The 25841-nt window shown below is 31.9% G+C and overlaps 1 protein-coding gene across 2 annotated transcripts in view; it reads right to left on the minus strand.

Moving 5' to 3' along the window:
* ANK2_13 (Ankyrin-2) overlaps nucleotides 1–25841 on the minus strand; it is a 98146-nt gene that overhangs the window by 32398 nt on the left and 39907 nt on the right. The window contains exons 13-18 of one of the 2 annotated variants that reach the window (XM_051217514.1): nucleotides 22306–22446; nucleotides 20874–21029; nucleotides 17163–17436; nucleotides 14200–14439; nucleotides 11611–11696; nucleotides 9216–9364 (exon numbers count right to left, since the gene is read on the minus strand). In XM_051217514.1, coding sequence (XP_051064932.1) covers nucleotides 9216–9364; nucleotides 11611–11696; nucleotides 14200–14439; nucleotides 17163–17436; nucleotides 20874–21029; nucleotides 22306–22446 — 1046 coding nt within the window. Of the gene's footprint in view, nucleotides 1–8515; nucleotides 9365–11610; nucleotides 11697–14199; nucleotides 14440–17162; nucleotides 17437–20873; nucleotides 21030–22305; nucleotides 22447–25841 lie in introns of both variants that reach the window. The other variant, XM_051217513.1, reaches the window with a different exon arrangement.

Here is a 25841-nt window from a genome sequence, read left to right on the forward strand (position 1 = left end):
GTTCTAACCAGACAATCCCTAAAAACCAAGAAGTTCTGAAAAACTATTTCATTTTAGTATGATACTCATCAGCAAAGCATAAGCACGACGTTTTGATTCAGAATTTTCAATGAGCGCATCACCTTTGTATATCAGTAAGTTCTCATGCCTTGATTCACAATTACAACTGATTTACAATTTAACACTACCATCATGCATTACAAATTGATGCTTATTGTTCAATGAGTAAAATTGCAAACTCTTTACCAATTCTTTATCAACTCAATCATCTCAGGATATACATATAACAACAGAGATTGATCAATTGCAATTCTGAATGTCAATAACTCCAATTTGTCCTATCTGTTTGTTTATTTTATGTTATTTTTGTTTTTGAAAAAAAAAGCGGGCATAATCACGGTCAATCAATTTGAACGCTATACATAGAACATAATGAGAGTAAAATGAAATAAATAATTGTTTAAATATTATTGAATATAGCAACATTTACACATACACACGAATATAATGAAACCATTTTATGACCTTTTTTTTCATTAGTACAACAGAACCATTACAAGTAAACACAAATGCACAATCATGAAAAACACGATTAGTTTTATTTACATAAAAGTTGTAGGAACTAAGCAATTTCTGTAGTAATAGAGTCCTGATTATTGTTAATAGTATTCTATTTAGTAGTACCGAGAGTTTTTCAGTAATTATATATAAACAGATATATAATAACCGTATTCTAATTTATATCATAATTCATAAAAATTAGTTTTCACATAACATATAAAATTTAAAACTGTTAATCGCTGTGATGAAATGAGACAATTCAATGAAAAACTAAAGATTATTGAAACTATGTGATAAACTGTATGGTTAACATTATGGAATAATCTTAGTCAAACAACCATTGTAAACCAGAAGGCAGTAGATGGTTGTTGTTTTGTTTTTCAAGTATAGGACTCTTCAATACGACCCTACCACTAGGGATCGAAACCAGAATGTTCGGTCTCTCAAGTAAACACTTAACCTCTAAACCAAAATCAATTTATATAACATAAAATATTTACTAAACCTTTTATGAAATTGTATGTTATCTGTGCACCAAAAGTACATTGAGAAGATTGATATAAACAACAATAATATAAACACGGATAAATTTGATAGAATATGAATGAATGAAATTTGAAAATACAAACTTTTATTTGGTGGATATAATATTTTTCAGTAAATATGATCAATAGGCAAAAGATATTTGGTAGTATCCTAAATGAGAGTAGATTGTAGTCGCATACATGAATTTACTGCATATCATCTCTATCTCGTAAAATCTTAAATTTTAATAATCCTTCAAACATGCTTACCTTTCATTTGTTCTTTTACAATCATATTCTCAATGTTTATTCATTATCATCACTGTCTTAATTGTAACTTATCTTACTAGCTTCATATTACAACTGAAAGAAATTGATGTTTTTATCCACCACTAACCAGCTTTCACAAATACAACTGCAAATATTTATATTCAAAATGGTTAAGTAAATTGAGGCATAGGTATATAAATGAAGAGGAGATAGTGAAGTGGTCATTATTAGGTGAGACGATAATTCATGAACGACCTTTGAAAGACACTAAAATCACTTTGGAAATGTCCACCTACTTACTAGGACTAAATGAGGGTTATAAAACTATGTGAGATATGAAAATTATGATTTACAGTTGATGTTTAGGATTGGGAATTAAATTTGGGGTTTTCATCACGAACTGACGTCGGCTAAAATGCCAAAACTATTTAGCCAAATGAATGAATGGATTTCTCACCAAAATCCAAGATCTGTTATCTTATATCTGATTGGTTCGCCCATAAAATATAGTCTGGTCGAAGAAAACAATAATATCACAAATTATAAAAAGATTTTCATATTTTTTGTGTTGTGTTTTGTTATTGGGGTTCAGCTGGCCTATGATGTTACGGATCTAGGTACGACAACGATAGAGCTACGCTAATACGATCGGTTCTCGTATATATACTATACACTATATACTATACCCAACACATCAAACCTCGACGGCTAACACAGGAAGAAAACGGAATTGAATGTAACTTGATAGTTATGGTAGGAAATCCAACTCAAACGAAAATGCTACAAAATTCGTTACTAGCAGAATATGATCTGCAAGCGTGTAGCAATTTAGTGAAATAAAAAGACATGATAATCAATCAGTAGGCAAAGGTCATGCGAAAAATCGAATTGGTAGAAAGTGTGCGAGCGGTTATCCTTCTCAAAGAGATTTTAGCCTTTCTAATAAAATTCTATTATTCTTGCTATCGCTTTAGCATTATGAATCCACAATAATGTCTTCTACAGGTTATTATACCAGTTAATCAAAAGAACGATATAAACTAACTACTATGGAAATAGATTATCCGTCTCCTCTAACTTTTATGAAATCCAACTAGATCTTTAAGAGTTCTCACACTGTTACTAGTAAGAGTTAATCATTTAGGGTAAAGATTAGGGGATTTCTAGCAATGTGGATGAATTTCACGCGAAAATTCATAAGGCGCCATATGATTAGTTCGTTTATAAAATATAATGCCAGTAGGTTAAGGTTTGTTTCAAGATTGAAGATTTAGAATGTCAATTTACCCTATCATATACCATACGCAGAAACAATTGAGTATTTGAAACATTTAGCATTATCATTTTCACTCAATGATGGCAAAAATTTAATTTTCAATAGCATTTTAAATCGTTTAAGCACCACATTAAAGTAATTCTACTTCATAATATACGTGATATTTATATGTCGCGTAAAACCCTAAAAGTCTTGTTCTCGATGCTGATAGTCCTGTTCCTATATTATACGTTCATCACTTCAGCTGAAGGTTAGCACTTTTTTATCAATAAATAAGCGAAGATGAAATAATCTAAGTAATTTAAATGTTTTATAAATTACACTTTTTCATTTGGGAATAAATCAAAATTATCGGTGATATATAAAGTTATAAAAACATTGCTGCATTAAACCATGTTCAGCCAATCATGTTTAAATGTTTACAGCTTAATTGCACTAAAAATGAAAGTCGTGTATTGTGAAATGTGTTCGGGTGAGTGAAAGAAAGAAAGAAAGAAAGAAAGAGGGATGGATACATATACGGTCGACTCAGGTAAGTCAATAAGCAATTGGTTTTACATAAATTTCAATCATTATTGAGCATTACATTGCATTGGTAACTAATCAACCACCGATTATTGCAATTGTATTGTGGAAAAAAGGTGATTTGAACATAAATTACGTATGTCTACACACTACCTTCCTCAATCAGTGATGCTTGAGTGTAGATGTAGGCAGAAAAAAATCTAGGAACAGTAAAATGAGAACGTGGCATCGATCCACAAAGTTATTGGTTGAATATAGGAGGTAGGTGAATAGTCCCTGATTGAGCCCCGGACAATTATCATAACTACTGGTTGAAGATATCAGGTGGAAATCGATCAAAATCGGTCCCAAATGTCATATATGCATTCACTCTTTGTCTACTCCCAAATGATTAGTCCCGAAATCTTGCACTTTTCTTTAACCTACAAATTCATTTCACATAAATCATATTTTCCATAACTGGTCCTTTCTTCTGTTACTGAGGTTGTCAGTAGTCCTACTATGTCGGCATTTGTCTTGATTATTTATCGTATAGTGCTGATGTCGTGAAGCAATTTGAACAGAAACACGAATATGTACAATGTTCAGTGTTACTCATGAATGACTTGTATTATTAAAAAAGATGTCTACCCTCTTAAATCTACACATATACTCACATGTAAGAAGTAGTGAGGTGAAGTGATAAAAGAAATTTATAATTCAAATGGATATATTCGATGATGTCATGTTCAATTTTTAAGTTTTCACTAACATTATCATCATTATCATTACTGTCTACTTCATCGAACGGAAGTTATCACAATTAAACCAATCATTTAAATTCATAGACATATCAGTAATAAAAACGACCAGTGACATTTTATCCTTGTTGTTATTTAATACATTTGTTAGATTTTCACAGAATACACATAAAACAAAATAAAAACCGACAAGTAACTATGGCAACAACGGCAAAGACAAAAAAACATTTTATTGATTGTTTACGTCATTCAGAATTTACTTCTAGAAGTAGAAGTACAGGGATAACCAAATGACCTTGAAAAATCCAAACTACTTATTTGGTTTTCAAAATTAGGTTAGGGATTTAGATTAAAAGTTGGGGCTAGGAGTTAGGATAAGAAATTAAGGTAAGAGTTCTCATCAAGAAATGATATCAATAGTAATATCAGTTATTTTTTACTTGACATCGACATATTTAGACCTACTATGATTTCAAATGTACTAAAAATACTCTGCATTGTTTTCCTTCGTACTACTTAAACTTGTGTTAATTTAATGTCGGTTATGTATTTGCTCTGAAGAAATGGCTTACATTAAGTCAAAAAACGTCAGAAATATAATTTATCTACTTGTTGGGATATAACAAAAATATATTTATGATTAACTCTCTGCCCTATTCTCAATTCATTTGAAACCATTAAGTCCAACCATGGTATTGATACGATATAATTAGTTTCGGCATTACTGCTTTGCATTTAAAAACGGAATGTGAATTTATTGCCATGTAAAACAATTTTTGGCGAGACTATAATTTATGGACTGACCAATCAGATATAAGATAACAGATCTTGGATTTTGGTGAGAAATCCATTCATTCATTTGGCTAAATAGTTTTGGCATTTTAGCCGACGTCAGTTCGTGATGAAAACCCCAAATTTAATTCCCAATCCTAAACATCAACTGTAAATCATAATTTTCATATCTCACATAGTTTTATAACCCTCATTTAGTCCTAGTAAGTAGGTGGACATTATCAAGGTGGCTTTTTAGAAATTTCATGCATTTGGTTCCCTTTATGAATTTAAATTGAGCAAGTACAAACATTGATGCAGAATAGTATGAATTCATATTATTTCGAGGATTCTCGTCAGCTGCTGTAAAAAAAATTCTATCACAATTTTGGTTTGTAAGCAGCTGACGAGAAACCTGGAAATAATATGGATTTATAATATTCTGCACCAATGTTTGTTCTTGCTCTATTTAAATTATCAAGGTGATTTTATTGTCTTTCAAAGGTCGTTCATGAATTATAGTTGCACTCAATTCTCATCATTTTTGTGTTTAGAAGCTTTATCTTCAATGTTTTATTCCCTAGATTATTATAATTTTCATCTTGAGCTTTCATTGTCATTCTGAAAAACATGATGAAATTACTTTAACTTATGTAGAGGTTAATAGCTAGAGGTGGCCTAATTACATGGTTCACCCTCATCATGAAAGTGTATTTTTTGAGAAGTCATTATCGATGACTACTTTGTAATGATTAGATCTGCTATCTGACTGAATGTGTTTTACCAATTATTATTGTTAAAACTATCTTGAATGCTTTCAGAATTAAAAAAACACAATCATTAATGAAAACTATACTATAACAATGAGATCGTATATTCACGTGACACAATCGCATTCACTTATTTAACTATTCGATTGAGAATGAGATAATGAACTAGAGCAAAAGTATTATAATATTACACAATACAGAGCAATCGGTAAGTGAAATTAAAAATGGGATGAATTTTACAATATCAGATAGGCTCTTTCATATTTACTGTTGGATAATTTTGTCTTCAATTCTAGACAGGTCACTTGGATTGGATATATCAGACTACTGTCGCTCTTATTTTAAACATGGTAACACGTATCAAGAATACTTACAAATAAATTTTTGACATTTTGATTGGATGAAACTTTTCAACACTTATGAGACTCTCAACTGTCAATTCCTCACTGGTTTTTCAAAGTACTTTGAATGGTGTGCTTACAACCCTCTTTATAATTCCATTTTGTTCCATTTATTTAAAGATTGATAAAAAACTTTATTTTATGGACTGATTTTGTTACATAACTTCTTATTAAATCATTTCCAGAAAACTATGTGGTATCACTTATTATGTGTTTACAAGTGACCAATTTCGAGTGGTGATTATTCCCGGAATTTTATTGAGAAGCCGTGGTTAATGGAATTCAACTGTATCTGATGTGAAGCACCTAATCACCAATGAGACTAGAAGACGGTCGTGTTATATCGTGAATTGAATGAAATTAAAAATAGAAACCATTGAAACCTGATTTAGAAGTTTGAAAGTTGATCGATTTCTGTGAGGTCTGAAGGTACACGACAGTTGTTCAAGGCTTCCTGTCTTCTAATCATTATCAAACCAAATCACTCTGTGATATGAAACTTCACATTCGAAAATCCACACAACATATCAATAATACGAAAAGCTACTCTTCTCAATACATTATTCAAATTATTTCATTGAAGAGGGAACCCAAATACAAGATCAACGTTAATATTCAAATGATTTTCAAACGAAATCTCGGATTAAAAATAGCCCATCTTAACCCATTATCTATTGTGATTGTTTTCAGATATAATATATCATCCCTGTTATAGAGTTAAAAAATAACCTTAGTGCATATATCCCATCATTATTACATATTTCCTACCTATATTTACTTGATTTCTTCATTGAATGGTTTATGCAGATCAGTTTAATGTGATAAATGATTAGATATTTTTTTATTATTACAAGCATAATCAAGTTATTTAATACTCAATCTATTTTTATTCTCTGCTTTAATTTTACACCACTTTTATTAATTGCGTAATCTCTGGTTAGACAATAGTTCATTTTAGTCATTAATTATGTTTGGATTCCTCTCGCCCTATGTTATCTTTACATATTTCGATTTAAACTGGGATAGGATACATGCCTATAAATTTGCAGCGCGTCCACTTCCCATTTCTTTAGTGAGGAAATATGGCACCTAACAGAAAAACGAGACTACACAATATCAATGAAGGTGTTTATCAACTAAGTAACTATAATAATAAACCTTTAGGTAAGCAGATGGAATGTTTAAAATATGTGAATACTGAATAAGGGTTATTTTCATACAATAGCACTTTTCTCTAAAATTACACTAGCTCATACGGCCATAAATTATGTAAAAAAAAGTCACTAGTACAGAGTTTTGTGAATGTTATTTAATTTTGTAGTTTACATAAAAGATTAGTAAAACAACCACTGAAAACTGATAAATACTATTAGTATGTAAGAACTGAAAGTCATAGAAGGATTCAAACGTGCAATTCATTGGTTGAAAATTAATTTCTTTGACATTTGAACCACCATGGTGTCTATTTGGACTGTGTAGCTCAATGGATAAAGCATTACTATTTGTATTGAAACGTACTGGGTCTAAGTCACAGAATGAATAACAACAATAGGATAATAGTACATCCAGCTGACGAATACCGAATTGAATAAAACGGATATCCTGCATTCCATTATAATGGCCCTTAATCAGACTCCAATTTGATCATTTCTGATTGTTATCGAATGATTGCTGTCAAAATATACACTCCGCCAATCCTTGTGTATAATTATCAACGTAACTCCCGTTAGTGAATAACGTGATTAAATAAATCAAATACGAGAATGGAGTTTGAATGAGTATATTTCATACAATCGTTGATCTGAACAGATAATCGTTTGCAGAAAAGACGAGAAGAAAGCGAAGAGAAGAGAGCAAAGCGAAATGACGTGCGATAGAGAAGGCATGTAAGCCAACTTGATTTAATCAAGCGTTAATCGATATTTATAGTCAAAAATATTCATAGACCAAAAAAAGTTACAGATATGTGCTGAAAAGGATAAGCAATACACGCCACTAAACATCCATATAAAAACAGTTAGTAATAATAAGCTCAAAATGTGGCTCAAGAAGGGCGAATAAATTGGCCTGTCTGGAAGTTAGAACAAGCTATGTCGGCTTGACATAGCACCCGACACTACATAATCTCTGACCACACACTGAGTACATCAACCCATGAAGTCATTGTCGATGAACTAGTTGAATGTCTGATATCATATGTTACAATTATGCCAACACCAATTTGTATAGAAAATCATGTCTTCGATCCTAATTAAACACTCAACTGATTTCCTAAATAACAAAATGACAACACGCCATACCAAGTGGATAAGTGTTAGGCAAACAAGAATTGAAATGATGCAGAAAAGCTTTTTCCATTATTATTATTTAACAAAATAGAAACTGGAAGATAATTGTCATCACTGACTAACATGAGATGTAGAACAAACAGTTCAAACTATCAAACAGTACTAAACACTTGTCTCATCTTTGCTTGAGACTCATCAGTTGGGGATATACATGACAACACATAAGATTAGAGTTAATTTAATTTGTAACAAATGCGATATGTGAAATTAATTGAGCTTTGTAAATCTCTTACATAACGAAAACTAAAAATTATCATCAATCTTTCAAGGACAAATTATTCAGAATACAAAACTTAAACTATTCAATATATGTGATGAAATTAGCTCACCGTTCACGAACAATCGGGTATAAAAATGATTCATCTTTATTTTCCTGTTGTTCCTTATCGAAATGTTCGTAATTTATTTGAGAACAATCATGATTCAAAACAAACATATTCCCAAATGGCAATTTAGAATCACAAAGAGTACTGTGAAAGGTTTTCTTTCTGGCATGTATTTTATTAGTGTATCTCAGTTATCTATATACCAATCATAAACATTTTCATAAAGTCATATTGTGGGCGTGAATAAAACAATTTCAAGGTGAAAAATTCTATATGATAATTGGTTAAAATGAGTGCCGGTTATAGAAGTAACCTTGAGATGACCTTAGAGAGAAAGTAAATATGACAATAAAACTTTTCTTAATTCAAAATTAATGAGATTTGAAAAAAAAATTATATGAATTCTTTAGGTGGAAACTTTCCTTTGGTAAAAAGAAAGAAAATTTGGGAGTTTTCTATTGTGACTTTAAAATAAACAGGTTCTTCTAATGTTGTAAGATTAACTATTGAAACGGATGCTTTGATATTAAAAATAGAATTAGGACAGAAAACATGCTTAACAATTCTGAAACTAGAAGTTTAAAACTATAGAAAAATAATGACAACTGTATGACAAGAAACGACTATCATATAACATTTGAAGTGTTGGATAGTGTTGTTCTGTTTATAACAATGAAAATAAAATAAAGATTACTGTACTCACCCTGAAGCTATAGGTCTTCGAGGAATCGGTACATTGTCTGGGGTGAAATCCCATTCGACTAGTCCGGAAAACCCTATTAAACTTGGAGCACCTGCCATACCGAGTTCAGCATAATCTCGACTTATTCGAGTTTCAGACAATCCAACTTCCTGAATTGGAAAAGAAAAGAAATAATATATGAGCACAAATGAGTAATACTTACAGAAAAAAGATTTAGATTTCATTGATTAAAGAATACTACTGTAATTACACATAATACAGCTTACCCGATCTGAATTTATGAACACCTTAATTCATGTCATCTGTTATTAACGCTTTATAATATACATCTCGAAGTAACATCAGTTAAAAGTCAAGAAATTACTAGGAAAATGTATTTTCTTCATCTAGAGTATGTTCAAAAATATGTTACTCAAGGTATCGATTACTCGAATGACAGTACCATTCAACTTGAAACTGTTTGTAAAAAACGTTCCCATTTATTGAAGGTATGTAGTCTATTTATTTAATAGGTAGTTAGATAATTAACATTCTGCCATATTGTATCTGGTGAGACTACCTGACTACATAAACCAAATCAGGAATCGTAAAACTCAAATCTATCAAACAAAGTCTTCTGAAGGCCGAGATACTGTTTCAGTATTGATGCTGTAAATCAGCTCAGAAATTACATTTTATAGAAATTAAAAGGAGTACACTGAACATTTAACATTTCAAAAAACTGGGCAGACTTGATATACTTATCATTTTATCCGATGAATAACCAAGACTATAGTTTATACTGTCCTTATATGGTCATACAAGTAAGGAAATTACAATAAACATTTCCTTCATCAAGAGATATAAGAAAAATAGAAAAATACATCAAGTTGTATTCCAATATAAGAAGAAATCATCGCAATAAATGAATGCATCGATTAGAATGCATGAAAACTTTGAAGAGGGTAGATCTTATCCTTAAAGCCAAGATACCATGATATGCAAATTAATGTCATCAACATTTACTAATCCTGTAAATTATCAGACAAGACATGTTATATTATGAATATTATGATTATTTAACGATATAAGGGAATACAAACGAATTTATATTCGTCATTTCATCAACAAAATATAACAAACATCATAGGGAAAAAATGAACTACATTTAATTAATACTACTTTGGTCAACACCTAATAACCGAGGTGATGTTCAAATGTTAGGCTTATATACATATATATAGCTATAAGATTATGTAAAATTGACCGTAGTCATGGTAAAATAAAATTAGTTAGGAGCAGCTGCCATACGAAATAATGCTGATTGCCCACTGATATTGATTATTGGATTGAGATTGAGCTAATGTCCACAAGATAACTACAATTAACAATCGAAAAAGTGAGACAAGATAGCTCAAGTGGTATACACTTACAATGTTTTATCTACTCTCAAGTATTTTGAGCTATAATTGTTGGGATCTAATCGTACCAGTACTAATACGACCAGGTAACGTTACCGTAACTTTTCACAGTTTGGTACTATCATAACATTCTTAAAACAGGGATGCCCTGTTATTAACACCTACTCCCGTTGGTCACCGTGTCACTGAAATACGAGATATATAGTTTCAAGTGCGAAACCAAAGGTTCCAGATCTGATTCTCGGTCACGAGATCGCGGATGAACACTATTAAGTACAAGGGCAAAATGAAAGTTCAATGATTCAAAGTTCTCACTGACTATTTCAATCACTTGATTGTCTTTAGCTACAAAACTCCTCATGAAAGTTCATTCTTCTCTTGATCACCGGTTTCAGTATTCTTACTGGAGAGTTGAAAATGGATAAAGTTCAATAGCAGTTAGCTGCCTCAATGGACTCAGTAGTATTATTGAGATCAAATGAATTCATATCAGTAACAAGTTCCCTACTTCCTATTCCTTGGTAGTATTCATTCAGTATGGTAGAATTTTCATTAATAATTGTATTATTATTATTTTCTATTCCTTTGACGTGCATATTGTTGATTACTTTTCCTTATGTTTATGTCAAGTGCAATAACTCAAGCGTAGGAAATTCAAATCAGATCCCATATTGTCTATAATATAATGATTAAGTATATGGAATAGGAGTCAAGTCTAAAACACATCAATTAGTTGAAGATAAAGAAGTAAGTAATCGATATGAAATTATTGTCTTGTTATATTCTATCATATTGAACAAATTATACATATATGTATATATTAAAGCCTGCCTTGATTCTAACAACACCGTTTGTGATAAACAATTGAGTTACAACTACTTAAATACTGTTTTTTACGAAAAATTTAAAAAATGATAGAGTCATATACAGTAATTAAAGAAACGTGATCAGAACATTAAACACTAATAAAGACTAATACAAGCGGATAATCTTACCCTGGTACCATAATTTAAATGTCCATCACGCCAATTCAGTGCGTGAGCATTTTCGGCTGTTGTGCCTTCATGTATACTATCTTCACCTGAGTAGATCAATGAATAAATAAATAAAAACATAAATTGAATATGAAGCAAGAAAACTGATAGACTCATAATGATTTAAGGGTAATAATCAGTATCATCAATAATTGTAAGAGGAGCAAGCGTGGGAAGTTAATGTTAACAAAAAATAAAATTCAGAGGTAAGCATTCGAATGTTAGGTTAGTGGAGATAATTGATGACGCTGGGCGTAGGCTTCGCACTAATTGTTACTTATCAGCAAAACTGGATTTTTAAAAACCGATGTTTCTTATACAACAAGAACCTGGGTCGCTCAGGCTTACGGTCTGAGACATGGTCACTGTGCGTAGCGCACACGGTGTCAAGGTATATAGACTAATGGCTACATTGCAATTTGATTGATATAATTCCATCAGTAACAAAGGACTAGACAAAAATGATATTACAAGTTGAAATCATGAGCCAATTGAAGCTAGACCACCATGGAAAACCTGAAAGCAGTGGACGGCCGTTTCGTCCTAATATGGGACTCCTCAGCAGTACGCATCCACGAACCCGCCCCCCGCGGGATTCGAACCCAGGACCTACTGGCTTCGCGCGCGAGACCACTGAGCCGGCACCCAACGGTGTTAATGTCTAACTTCAACCAATCCACGAAGTTGCGCCACCATATACCATTGTCTTCAGTGAGTTCCTATCTCACAACAGACCTGGTTGAACTCCACTGGTAACGACTTCTCACTAGAACTCCAGGAGTGTCTCCTGAAGTCAGTCACTAGTGAGCAGGTGATTATTATTATCAGAATGGGTTTTGTGGAGATTTTTAGAAATTTCACAAGTTGAAATCATGAGCCAACTTGTGAAATTTCTAAAAATCTCCACAAAACCCATTCTGATAAAAATGATATTAGTTAATTCTCAATGATCAATCAGTTGCTTAGCTTCCTCTCTTAAACTTTATTATTGTCCAACTTCTTTTGATCCCCATTTTTTATTTAACAATAAAGACAAGTTATAAATAGTTCCACCGTAAAGTTAATCTCTTAGTTTACTGATCCGTAAAATTTGATCATGAGTGATTGCTTCTAAAACACTGAGAAATGATCAAATAATTTAAGTTATAACATACGAAATATAGTAAATTTGAAGAAACGATATTGGCTTATTCTGACCTTCATTTTCACCAGATTTCAGTGATTATCTCCATATATATATAACATAGGATCAAAAAAACCAGTAGGATTATGAATAAACGTGATTTAAATACTTTTATGGAACAGATGGATTATGGCTAGTAGTGGGATTCAGGATACTTGTTCAGTCTTATTTGGGACTCATCAGTTAGATATACCTTTCATGATTTATTTATTTATTATTATTAGCTTTATTCAATAATATATATATATATATATATATATATATATATATATATATATATATATATATATATATATTATCAGCACAAAGTATTTCAGCGCGTTTCCGTTTCCTATTTCTTGATCGATCATTGCGATAAATATTGAGTGATCACAAGCTAGATATCAACATTTCAGAAGTCGATAGCTGAATAACATTCATTCTTTTCAATGTGTATTGCTAGCCATCATGATGTCTCCGATTGTACATTTTTGTAACTTGTACAGATAAAGGTCATAAACTTTTCACAAACGCACCTGAATAGGTTATGCAATTAATCGACATAACGTTGTGTTAAAACAAACAAGAAGACAGATGACTTGTTGAAATATCTAGGCGGCAGGAACAGGTAGACCAGATATTCTAATATAAACTTGTAACAAAATAGCTTTACCGAGGCAGACCACACAGAATTCAAACATACCAACTGAAACCGATAAAATTTCAGTCGAAAACATCAACGTCAAGATAATTTAAACACTTTCTAAGTTCAGTGATAATATCAAACAATTATTCAGTATTTCTTGATTTCCAGTCATTATGTAGGTGAAATCTGCCTGTGATGTGAAGTGTCTCTATTAGGTGAACAACTTCTACAAAACGCCTTTTCAACAACATTGATACACCGAAATCGCAAATCGATCTAAGCAAGATCATCATTGGAAACCTGAAAGCACTGAACGATCGTTTCATCCTAGTATGAAATTCCTAGATAGTGTGCATCAGTGGTCCTGCAAGCGAGAATAAAATCCAGAAACTTTAGTCTCGTGAGCGAACGTTTAACCCACAAACCACTGAGTTGGCATTCAATGATGTTAGCGTCTAACTTCAACCAATCCACGATATTGCACGACCATCTTACATTATCTTCGGTGGGTCACTGCCCCAAACCCGACACGGTCGAACTCTACAAGTCACGGCTTCTCTCAAAAAATTCGGAAATCTGCTCTGAAAGCCAGTCACTATAGAGCACATGAATTCAATGATATTCGATAATCACCACGACCCATTACTGACAATTCTGAAACGTTTTGAAAATATCAGAAAAAGAAATGAACAAACTACAAAACAAAAATTAAAAGATTGAATGAACTAACATCATTACCTACCTGATACATTTGATAATTTATCTGGAGCTATTTTAACGTGATTCACACCACCACTACGATGACCATAATGCTGTTGTTCATCAGAATGTTTGTTATCTGATTTGTGATGAGATTGTGGATGATGTTGAACATATTGTTGTTGTTGTTGTGGTTGTATGTGTATTTGTTGACTAAGACTCTGTCTACTTTGTGCACGTGAAAATAATGGTGATGATGGCATAATTGTGAAATCCGGTTCAACTAAAGTAGAAAAATCAATAAATATTCCAGCAACTGTAGTATACAGAAGTAAATAAGGCGAGTTGAAGTGAAAAATCAGAGTATAATACATACAAAAGTAACTACGACTGCCACTACTACTACTACCAATACAAATACTAATACATTGCCTAGAATAACACTACACTAAGACGACTAGATAAGTAGCAATGTTTCTTATAACTATGATGATAGACAACGTGAATGGTGTTTATTACGTTATTGAGCACTGTTTTTCAATCAGGTCTGTTGATAAAACGCACTGGTACACTCTAACAAGTAGGCAAATAAGTTTATAAATTGTAAATTGTTCATAATTATAGTGAATTGGTGAAAAGTTTAGTATAGGATTCCTCAGAAGTGCAGATCCACGACCCAAGCACTGGTCGAACCCACAATTTTGAAACCATATGATGAGTGTTCCTTATTTATCAATTATAATTTCATTAATCATTGAATTCAAAAGTATCATATTCTAAATACAATATTCCTTAAAACAAAACTGTCCAACTATAACAAATTAACTTTTCATATTCAATCTTTATAAGGAATCGTTACCCCTTCTCATCAGACGCACATCGAGAAATCATTATTATTACTGCATTTCTCCCTATACTTATGTCTCATATACTCATTATTTTATTCACAATTGCTCGTGATATGACTTCATTTATTTCGCACCTCTATTACCTTTAATTACCTATAATTAATGTAACACAAACATTTTATTCATCTTACTACATTCACGTTATAATTCGTTACTAACTTATTATGTCTACTGTTATTATTCGTATTACGTAATCTAATATTATAATCTTTCTATTACGTCATCTTAGTTATTCCTTGTTCACATTTCCTCACGGAATTAGTACTTTAACAAAAATATTTTCATATATATATACGATAGTACAGCTTGATAACAAATTCATTGAAAAGAGATCCCTTCTCTGGACTTCATATTTCTAATCTTTAAATAACTGATCATTCAGTAGTAATCAATGTCATGCTTGTTTATTCCTTCAGTTTTTCATCATGACTCTACACTAATATATATATGATTTAGAATAATGAAATAATATTCATCGAGTAGATACGTTATGCAATAATTATATGATGACATATCGATTATAAATTAACATTGAGTAATTGGAAGAAAGAGGGTTAACAATAACCAAAGTAATTATTCGAAAATCAAGTAGTTGCTACGTTGCATAATATATAAAAAAGGGAAGGAACTAACAAAATATTTTGATGAATGGTCAGTAGTAGTTATGTAGGAATCAAGAAACAAATGTTGGGAATAAGTAAAATACTAAAAATACAAAAAGTGGAAGTTTATCAAAGTTCTGCTACGAACTCCCCCATACCGATGGCCAAAGTAGCTAGAATGGTTGTGCAAACTTCTTTTGGATGCAAAGGTTAAGTTTGTGAACATGGATTGTAATGGTTTCAACAATGTGCAAAAGACGCACTCGTAAACCATGTGACAAATTTGATGGAATATGGTGGATAACCTTAAAAGTTTTATTTAGTTCAACTTGATGATTTGTGTCCATCACGTGAGCGAGAATAGAACTCTTAATCACTCTTACCTGCCCTTTGCTCAACCACGACGGATGGTGTTCTGTTATACGATGACGAACTTGCCGAATTGTACGCCCTATATAACTGGCTCCATAGGAGCAGCTAAAACGATAAATACACATGGATGTGACGAATTCAAACAATCTGTCTTTACTAACTGTTTTTATTGTGTAGCGGTTGCAGAAGGCGGCACTCAGTTTGGCTGCATTAAATGTTTTTTGTACCGCCTTCCTTGACCTCTGAGTCACAATCTCTTCAGCAGTATCATTTAGGAATTGTAATTTTAAGAACAGTAGGTACCCTTGTCCTTATTTTCATCTCCTTCATGTGTTTGTCGATGAATTTAGTTGGGTATACATTCCTACTAAGCAAGTTACGTATATTAAACAATTCATCTACAATAATGTCATCTTAGCAAATCATTCTAGCACGATGAGTCAGGATCTTTATCAAGTTTCTTTTGCATCTGATCGGTACGGCACTATAGGAACGAGTGTATTGTCCAGATGTAAACTTTCTGTGTGACCCTCTTTTTAAAGTTCCATCTGCTCGTCTAGTTAGTTGGACATCTAAAAATGATGTTATTGTTCTGTTCTTCCTCTAGTGTAAGTTAACTGATAGATGAATATTATTAATTTTCGAAAAATTACTTTGATTATTATTAGCCTTCTTTCTTCCAATTACTCAATGTTAATTGATAATCAGTATGTCATTATATAATTATTGCGTATTGTATCTAATCGATGAGTATTATTTCATTATTTAGACCATATTTATATTAGTGTAGAACCATGATGAAAAACTAACTGAAAAGAAATTTCTTTGCTCGATTCGTTCCTTTTTTATTTACCAAATATCAAAATGGGATTTTCACGATATTCCTTTAGTGTCCATCGGATTCTGTCGATTAAATTGTAATGTGTGCGTTAGTCAAAATGATATCAAGTGGAATATGTTCGGAAGTTTGCTAGACGCTCTTGACATAGGTTTTGTGCTAGTTAATATTCATTAGAATTTTCCGCTAATTACCTTCAACTCCTTTACAAGAAACAGCTTTGTTAAATAACATACATCGAAATAAAAATATCACCTAAAAAGCCAAAAAACACGGTGTAACATACTACATTCTTCTTCAGTATCTGTAATTGGATTATCTCTCATCATGTCTGGATGTTCAAGGCCAAGTCGATTAGCAGAGATATGTTGTTGTCTACTCAAAGAAGAATTATGATACTCTGGACCAGATGATATAGATGATGCCAATTCTGCATTCATTGGCAATTCATCAGTATTTTCATGCTCCCATGATTCTACACATGTAGTTACCTGACGTAATGCTTCAAATATATTTAAATAATGTTGATGACGAGCAACATGAGCTGGTGTCCAACCATACTAAAAAGAAAATAATAGTTATTATTATTATTATTTTTATAGAAATGACAATATGACATTAAATATGATAAGTATTAAAAATATTGTGGTGTAAAATGAATTCATTAACAGTTTCCAAAATTTAAAATGAAAATGGAAAAGTATATGTAAGTAGCAGATTTCCCTAATATCTATGATTGTAAATAAACAGAGGTATTAGGCATGAGAAATCCTATATACAATAAACGAACAATCATTGTGTCATATCCACACCATAATTGATACAGAATAAACCAGAGGAAAGTTTTTTAAGGGACGGTGATAATCCAGATAATGCCGGAGATATTGTATTTATTCTCAAGTCTGTATGATGATATGTAAATGTGAACAGAGCTCTGCTTAAACTTTAGATTAGTCGGAACACTACCACATAGGCTAATAAATGACATTCCATTAGAATCTTAGATTAATGTTTTGCTCACGAGTTGTAAGCACAATATCTGTCTTACAGGAGATCAACTGCTGCCCTATTAGCTCAGTAGTGTGAAGTTAGGTGACTCAGGTTTGAATTTCATAGAGATTACCAGTTATCTCAAGGTTGCAAATAGGCTTTTCTTGACGAGTGCCAACTTGTACGAATACCAGATTCGGGGTTTCCTGTCGACTACATTTAACCACATGACAATACCTTTGTTATTACTATTAGCATATTTCATTGATATTTTTATTTACATTGTTGGCATCAACCAGCGTTTTATCATACACTACATTAGCGACTATTTAACACTTAACCGACCTAGGTCTACCGATGTACATATGTACACGTATAATACCACATCTAAATCTGAATAGTACATTAATAAACCAATCATACTCAGATGATTGAACAGCTGAAACTATTTCTACATTTACAACAAAATAAAAATAAATGTCGGCTCAATGGTCTAGTAGTTAAGCGCTCGTGTGCGAGACCGATAGGTCCTGGGTTCGAGCCCCGTGTGGTGCGGGATCGTGGATGCGCACTGCTGAGGAGTCCCATGCTGGGACGAAACGGCCGTCCAGTGCTTCCAGGTTTTCCATGGTGGTCTAGCTTCAACTGACTCATGATTTCAGTCTGTGAAAATTTTTTAATGAATAAATACATCAATTTTCACTAAATCTACACACCAATTGTCACTTCTTTCAGCTGTAGAATTAAACAAATAAAAACAATTAAAGACAGGAATACTAGTTAATAATATATATATATATATATATGATATTAAAAGGATTTGATTTGATAAATTTACATAAAATGATCATTGAGATAGCTTGTTTTAATAATACAATTATCATATAAATACATACATCAAGAGTATTTTACTTAGTTCTCCTTACAATTAACAAGACTAATTAGTCACTGTATTCATTAAGAAAGAAAAATACATAGAAACAAGAATAAACACGATCAGTTCTATATAGATATTTATTTATGGTGAAATTCAATTACATTGTTGACCTTGTTTATATGCATTTCAAAATTACTAACATGATAGACACGTATGTAATATACGTGAAAATATGAAATTATATTAAGTGGAATAAAATAGGTTGGTAGTTCAACAACTAGGTGTTGTATACCTAATACTTTGGATACAGTATATAACTACTGTATTGTACATAATTGTGAATTAGTTTTATTGATTAATTAAAGTATTTTTTGTTGGGTATAATAATAATAATCCGTGTAAAATTTTAAGTTCAATAGTTGAAAAAAACGTACAGGAGTGGTTACATATATTTTTTCCAATGTCCAATATATGTGTCCTATCTATCATTTTCAAGTATTTTCCGTTCATCTCATGGGTGTGTATTGTATAGAAGGGGGAAATTTTCAATGAGAATTTCGTTTAGAACCATAACTCCAACTTTATCAGTCTTTTTCCATACAACATGTTGAAATGCGTCACATTGCAGTATTCATAAAAAACAGATGTTGATGGGTTCACTAAATGGATGAAAACGCTAGACACTGTACACTTGTTGAAAAGATTTTACTGGGATCTCGATGTGAAGTCGTAGGTACCCACTTACTGGAAAAGTCAGGCTAAGATGAAACAGCTGTCTGGAATTCTCTGGTTTTCAAAAACTCTTTAACTAAGATCAGTCTATGATGCCAACTATGTGACCATAGTAATCTAGTTTATTCCAGAACATTGTTCCGTAAATTTCCTAGCTATATATATATATATATATATATATATATATATATATCATTTTAACTTATTAGTAAATTAAAAGGATGATTGTTACGGTATTGAACAGACAAATAAAACTATCTGTTATTGACGGAGAGACTATCTAAAAAACTTAATTACATCTGTAGACTAAACTTAATTCAAGTTAAGCAGTAAATATACAAACAAATTTAGAACTAGTTTCAAGTTCGTTGTCTAAAAATATAATCCTATATATCAGTGACGAACTAGATGTACGCAATTTTAAAAACTAATACACTTTGTTGGATCAGATTTCTTTTTTGACGATAATCAATAAACCACAATATACTTCTGGAAGTATTTAATTCAAGAGTTTATTATTTTCAGAATGGTGATTTGTGGAGATTGTACTTGTTTTAAGAGTTGAATTCCTGAGTGGATCTAAGCAAGACCACCATTAAAAAACTGGAAGCACTGGATGGCCATTTCGCCCTTGTACGGCACTCATCAGTAGTACGCGTCCACGATCACGTACACGAGACTCGAACACAGGACCTTCGGTATCGCACTCAAACAATTAACCTCTAGACCACTGAGCCGGCATCCAACAGTATTGATGTCTATCTTCAATTGATCCATGATCTTTTGAGACCCTTCATTCATTGTCTGAGGTGGATAACTGTTTCCACCCGACATGAGTTGGACTCCACTGGTCACGGCTTCTCACTAGAGAAATGTAATTAGTTGGAGTGAACACCAACACTGGGGTGCAGGTACATTCAGCTGATTAGTCCCAAATGTGACAAAACACGTGCCCTGGATTTTACTGCTGGCCACCATCCATTTTTGCCAATAAAGTTTGAAAGATACTTTTGATTTTATTGAATAGGAATCAGCGCATTAATTTAAGAACTAATTGAATAGTTTCTTTTGGTGTGAAGTTATTATTTTTGAATGTTTCCTCAGAAGAAAAACAATTTTGATATAATATGTTGTTGTACTGATAGACTAAGGTGTTTCTTGCCGAACAACAATTCAAGTATGGATTGTCATCATCATCGAATAGGTCAGCCTCATGTTGATTTTGATAAACAAAACCTTTTTTTGACTGATGAATATGTTGAAGTTTGTCTGTTCATATCCATTGTCATATAATAGAAGTAGTGTGATATCATCGCTTTTTTGATGCAACAGAATTACATACTGAAGATTAAGATGAAAATTTAATAGGAAATATCATAAATATACGTAATTAATCACCTTGTTACGCATATTTGGATTAGCGCCACTTTCTAATAAAATGTAAATAACTGTCGAATGACCTTGTTGTGCAGCTAAATGTAAAGCATTTGATCCCATACATGTTATAGCATTCACATCAGCACCTTTGCCAAGTAAAAATCGAACCATATTTACCTAGTGAAAAGAGATAATACAAAATACATCATAGGTAAAAAATTTAGTGTTTTCGTTATTAACTCATTTACCAGGTATAGAGAATTATTGTACTTTGCACCGAGGTACACTTCAAGCGTTAGAAAGGAAGAAGCTATTAGGTTAAATAAGGTCGATAGGGTGAGAGTTAGAATCTGGGAACAAGTAACTGGAAGTTTAACGCTTTGATCGCTAAGCCACAGCTTTACGAGAATTTAAGAAGACGAATAAAGTAACCAGATGGTCGCTTGGAATGCACTACACCATGCTTAAACTATTCACATCAAGAATTCTTAACGACAATGTATTAAGCTAGCAAGAAAAGTTAATATTTACATTATGATGTTAGTTGTTTCAACCGATTTTTGATCGTTCGAAGTTTCAGTCTGTTAGACGATTATTGGTTGGGTTGAACTTTTGTTTGTTAAATGCATTACTCTCACCATGGACTGATATAATCTGGTGAACCACTGAAAATAAGACAACACTGAACATATCTACTTTGAATAACTGTGAAATTATTCATCAGAGCTCAACCACAACCCTGTTCGACGTTAGATAAATGGTTTGTTTACCGTACAGTAATCAAGATACGTTTAACAATGGGATTTGGATTTAAAGGTTTACAATTTCATTTCTCTAAGTAAACCCATAATTAGACAATATCAGGGGTATGACCTAACTACACAAGTCACATAGTTTCTTACTAGAACTTGATCAGAACCATTTTAGAGGTAGTCACCGGTGAACATATGATTATCACATCGTTTAGGTAGATTATGGCTTATGGTTTGAAGACGGTTTTCAACATAATCCGTTATCAATTAGGGAGTTACTCAATACTCATGAAAACTCAGACCTAGTCATAGGTTCGATCTGGTACGGAGATTGTATGAATGAATTACTGAGTAGTTATTCATAGACTAGTTGTTGCTTTTAAATTGTTTACTAAATGAAATTATTCAGCAGACAAAATCTATCTTTTCAAATTGATAATTTGATAGCATACAATAAAATTGCTTTCATTTGACTCCTCAATTTCATATGACTTATCATTCCTCAAAAGTTATCCAAACATAAATAGTTGCACACACATAAACAGAGGAATTAGCAGCAACGTAAGATAGTTATGATATGAAATCGCTTTAATACCATATATATATATATATATATATATATATATATATATATATATATATATATATATATATATATATATATATATATATATATATATATATATATATATATTACTCACTTGACCAAAATGGCAAGCTGTATGTAAAGGAGTATATCCTGCTTTTGTTTTCAAATCTAACTCAGAACCAGCGTTAAATAATAATTCTGCAGCTTTAACACTATCCTCTTGTGCTGCTAAATGCATTGCTGTAAGGCCATTCTAGACATAAAAATAAATAAATAAATTGTAAGTTTAAATTAAATATTGAAAATTAGTTATTTATTGTACACACATGAGACAGTAAATTGTTGTCAGATGATTTTATTTTAATAAGCCCTCATACTGATATATATTCTCTACAAATAATTAACATGAGTCCCATATGATGACGAAACAACCGTCCAGTGCATTCAGGTTTCCAATGGCAATCTAGTTAAGATCACTTCATGATTTCAACTGTGAAAATATAAGTGATTAGTTTGATAATTTAGTAATGCAGTCTATCAAATGCCAATAAATCTAGTGTTGTGAATAAAAATTCGCCTTAATAATGATGTGGTGTATGCTACTTATGTCGACAGACGGAAATTATAACCACCGCAAGAGCAACTGTTTAAAGGGGGAACGAGTGTGGTGTATGCTACTTACGTCTGTCGACATAAGTAGTATGTAACACCAAGCACAAGTGGAACGCTTGACATCAGAAAGTTGGGAAGATCGTATCGAAGAGAACGGGAACAGAGCGTAATTGTAATAGCAATAAAGGAACGATGAAGATTCAAACAATCGATGGGGGATTTGGAAATGAAATATTTAATGTATGGACTTCACAATAAATTGGTCTTCTCCACCTGTATTTCCGTTTACAACAATGAGATTGGAAGAAAAAGAAAACCATTGTACTGAGAACTAAAACAACTTATCTTTTATAAACAATATATGTAACTGAAACTCTACAACTCTTTTAAATATCACATAATATATACGATTAATAGTGGATTAAGGCAAAAATTATAAAAGGATTTGGTAAAATCGTACTTCTGCTCATTTGGACGCCGAGTTATGTTCACTAGGAATAAATCTACGATTAGATCGACAAACCATTCAGTAATAGCATTGCTAAACACCAGGTACGATCTCATACTGAAGGTCTACAAAGTAGTTCTTTAAAGGCGAATAGAACATGACTACTTGGAAAGTAAGGTTGGTAAGTGGCTAAATAATTCTGAGATGAACTATACTTCTCAGTCAAGTCACTTAGTTTGCAAACTATTTACACACATCTAGTTACTGATCAACTGCTAGTTTTATTCACCCATATTTATTGTTTGATTGAACATTGTAAATGATCCTTAGTTTTTACTACAATCATTGTAGATGTCGTCTAATGAGTGATTGGTAAATAAATTATTCTTCTTCAGTCTCGTTTTCTTCCTTGAGTTGCAATAGGTAGCAGATAACGGTTATTCTGCAGTCATAGTGAACAGCTATATCTCAGTAGTCGTAATCAGCATTTAATTCGACTCACAACACTAATAAATCAATCTTGTTTCAAGTCAAAATATTTTTAAGATGCCTATTTCAGAACGATGTCAACTGACTTGAAATTGTTGCCTATGCAGCAAATGAAGCCGATAAAAATTTCGTCGACACGTCTATATGCTACAATCTACGCGACGTCGTCAGCTGTGTAGATTCCTTATCATATTTCGGATTTTTTGTATGATTCACTTGATGGCATTATTTTTTATTTTTGGCTCAAAAGTTATGAAGGTATGATCAGATTTAGATTTGAATATAAAGACAGCGCGTGGAAGTTACAATTACTGCTATGCAAACGTGGCATCAAACAGCATAAAAAGTACTCAAATCTCATACTGTCATGTCAGCCAAGGGACCAAAAATCTAGAAATACGGTAAAAACACTGACAAAAGTTTTAGAGATCAGTCTAGACTTTTCAACACATGAAATAGGTGCACGAAGCCTACTAAACGAGAATCTAATGATCATAACCCTTGTGCAGGTATTTTTAACTGACAATGTGAACGCTTTAAGTTACAATCCTTCTCTGACGACCAATTCAAATATCTACATTCTCCCAAAAAATCCAAGTAACCTCACATATAACCACAAGATACGAGTGGCATGGTTATAGTTAAAAACGTTAACAATCAACAAGCAAAAGATTTTACTACTCAAGAGTACAACAAGTCAAGCTTTCCTTTTTGAATGAATACTAATGAGATTATAAAGCACAATGAAATGCAGTCCATATGGATTATGGATTTACATGAACCGGGGTATAAACTTCCTCAGCTTTTTCCTATTAGAATCTCAATAAAATTTCGTGAAATTTGTGATTCACTGATCCAAAACAATCTATTTAGATTATATTAACGATATAAGGTTGAGAAGTGTCAGTATTCCATCATTAAAATATAGATCTCCATTAATCTACCGAATAAAATATGCAATCTAATCGAAAACTAAAGCGAAAGTATTAAGTATTTCTAGGAAACGTCCTTTATTGAAACCACTGGATTTAAAGTATACATTGTAGATTTAACAGAATTTCCGAAAAGTACATTTACAAGAACATTATAATAAAGTTATACTCTTTAATCCAAAATGAGATCATGAGATATGAAAAAATTGTTGACATTTTATTGTAAACTTCATATGCATTTACTGATGGATCTAGTTGTATTGTTTAAATTATTAGACATGTTCAACCTCTATCGTTCAAAAAGCGATAAAAGATAACGATTAGAACATTTAGACTTGAATATGAAGTTAATTCTGGAAAGCAAACTGATTTCGGTAAGCAGATTTTAAAAGCTATCCATTGTACGTCACCTATTGTATGTTATATATAAGTAAATAAAATTTTAGTTAGAACAAATTTAACACGCATTTGCCCTTAACACATATTTTACCTGTGTTCAGCATTTTCATCACCAAATATTTTGATTCAGATTAAACATACAACTTGTGAAAATAATATCCTCCACCATACCCCACAACTTAAATAACATTTTTACTTAGCTTTTATTACTGAAATAATAACTCACTGTTACCAATTGATGTTATTAACTGTAAAAATGTCTTCTAACTATTATGGTCTAATGCTGTATATGTAAGCAAATATGCTGTTTTTAATATTTCTTATCTTAATTTCAATAGTTATTCATTCTAATATTGAATAAACTCTATTAATAAACTCACTACTACTAGTATTTTACACTTGAAAAAGAGGTAGCAAACTCATATTCTAGTGTACACTGATGGAATAAGAAGATAAAGGAAATGAAATTAGTTCAACTACTGAACGCTATTCTTCACAAGTATTTAAACACATGTATTTTTTAAAACTCATCTAACTACTATAATCAAAATAAGTAGTTAGAAATTGAAATGTTATTAAATTGTAGTTAAGTGTATAGATTTACTAATTAATTTATCCTACATGCACGTGCAAAGATGTCCCAAAAAGTGCTTAAGAATTCAAGAATTAGGATACATCAGTGAATGTGTATACTAAGTTACTACATTAGCTGGACTCTTTGAATCTAGAGAATAAGGTGAATAAATTTATAAATAACAACATTTCTAA

This window comes from Schistosoma haematobium, chromosome 5, assembly GCF_000699445.3.
Source record: "Schistosoma haematobium chromosome 5, whole genome shotgun sequence".
Classification (NCBI taxonomy): Eukaryota; Metazoa; Platyhelminthes; class Trematoda; order Strigeidida; family Schistosomatidae; genus Schistosoma; species Schistosoma haematobium.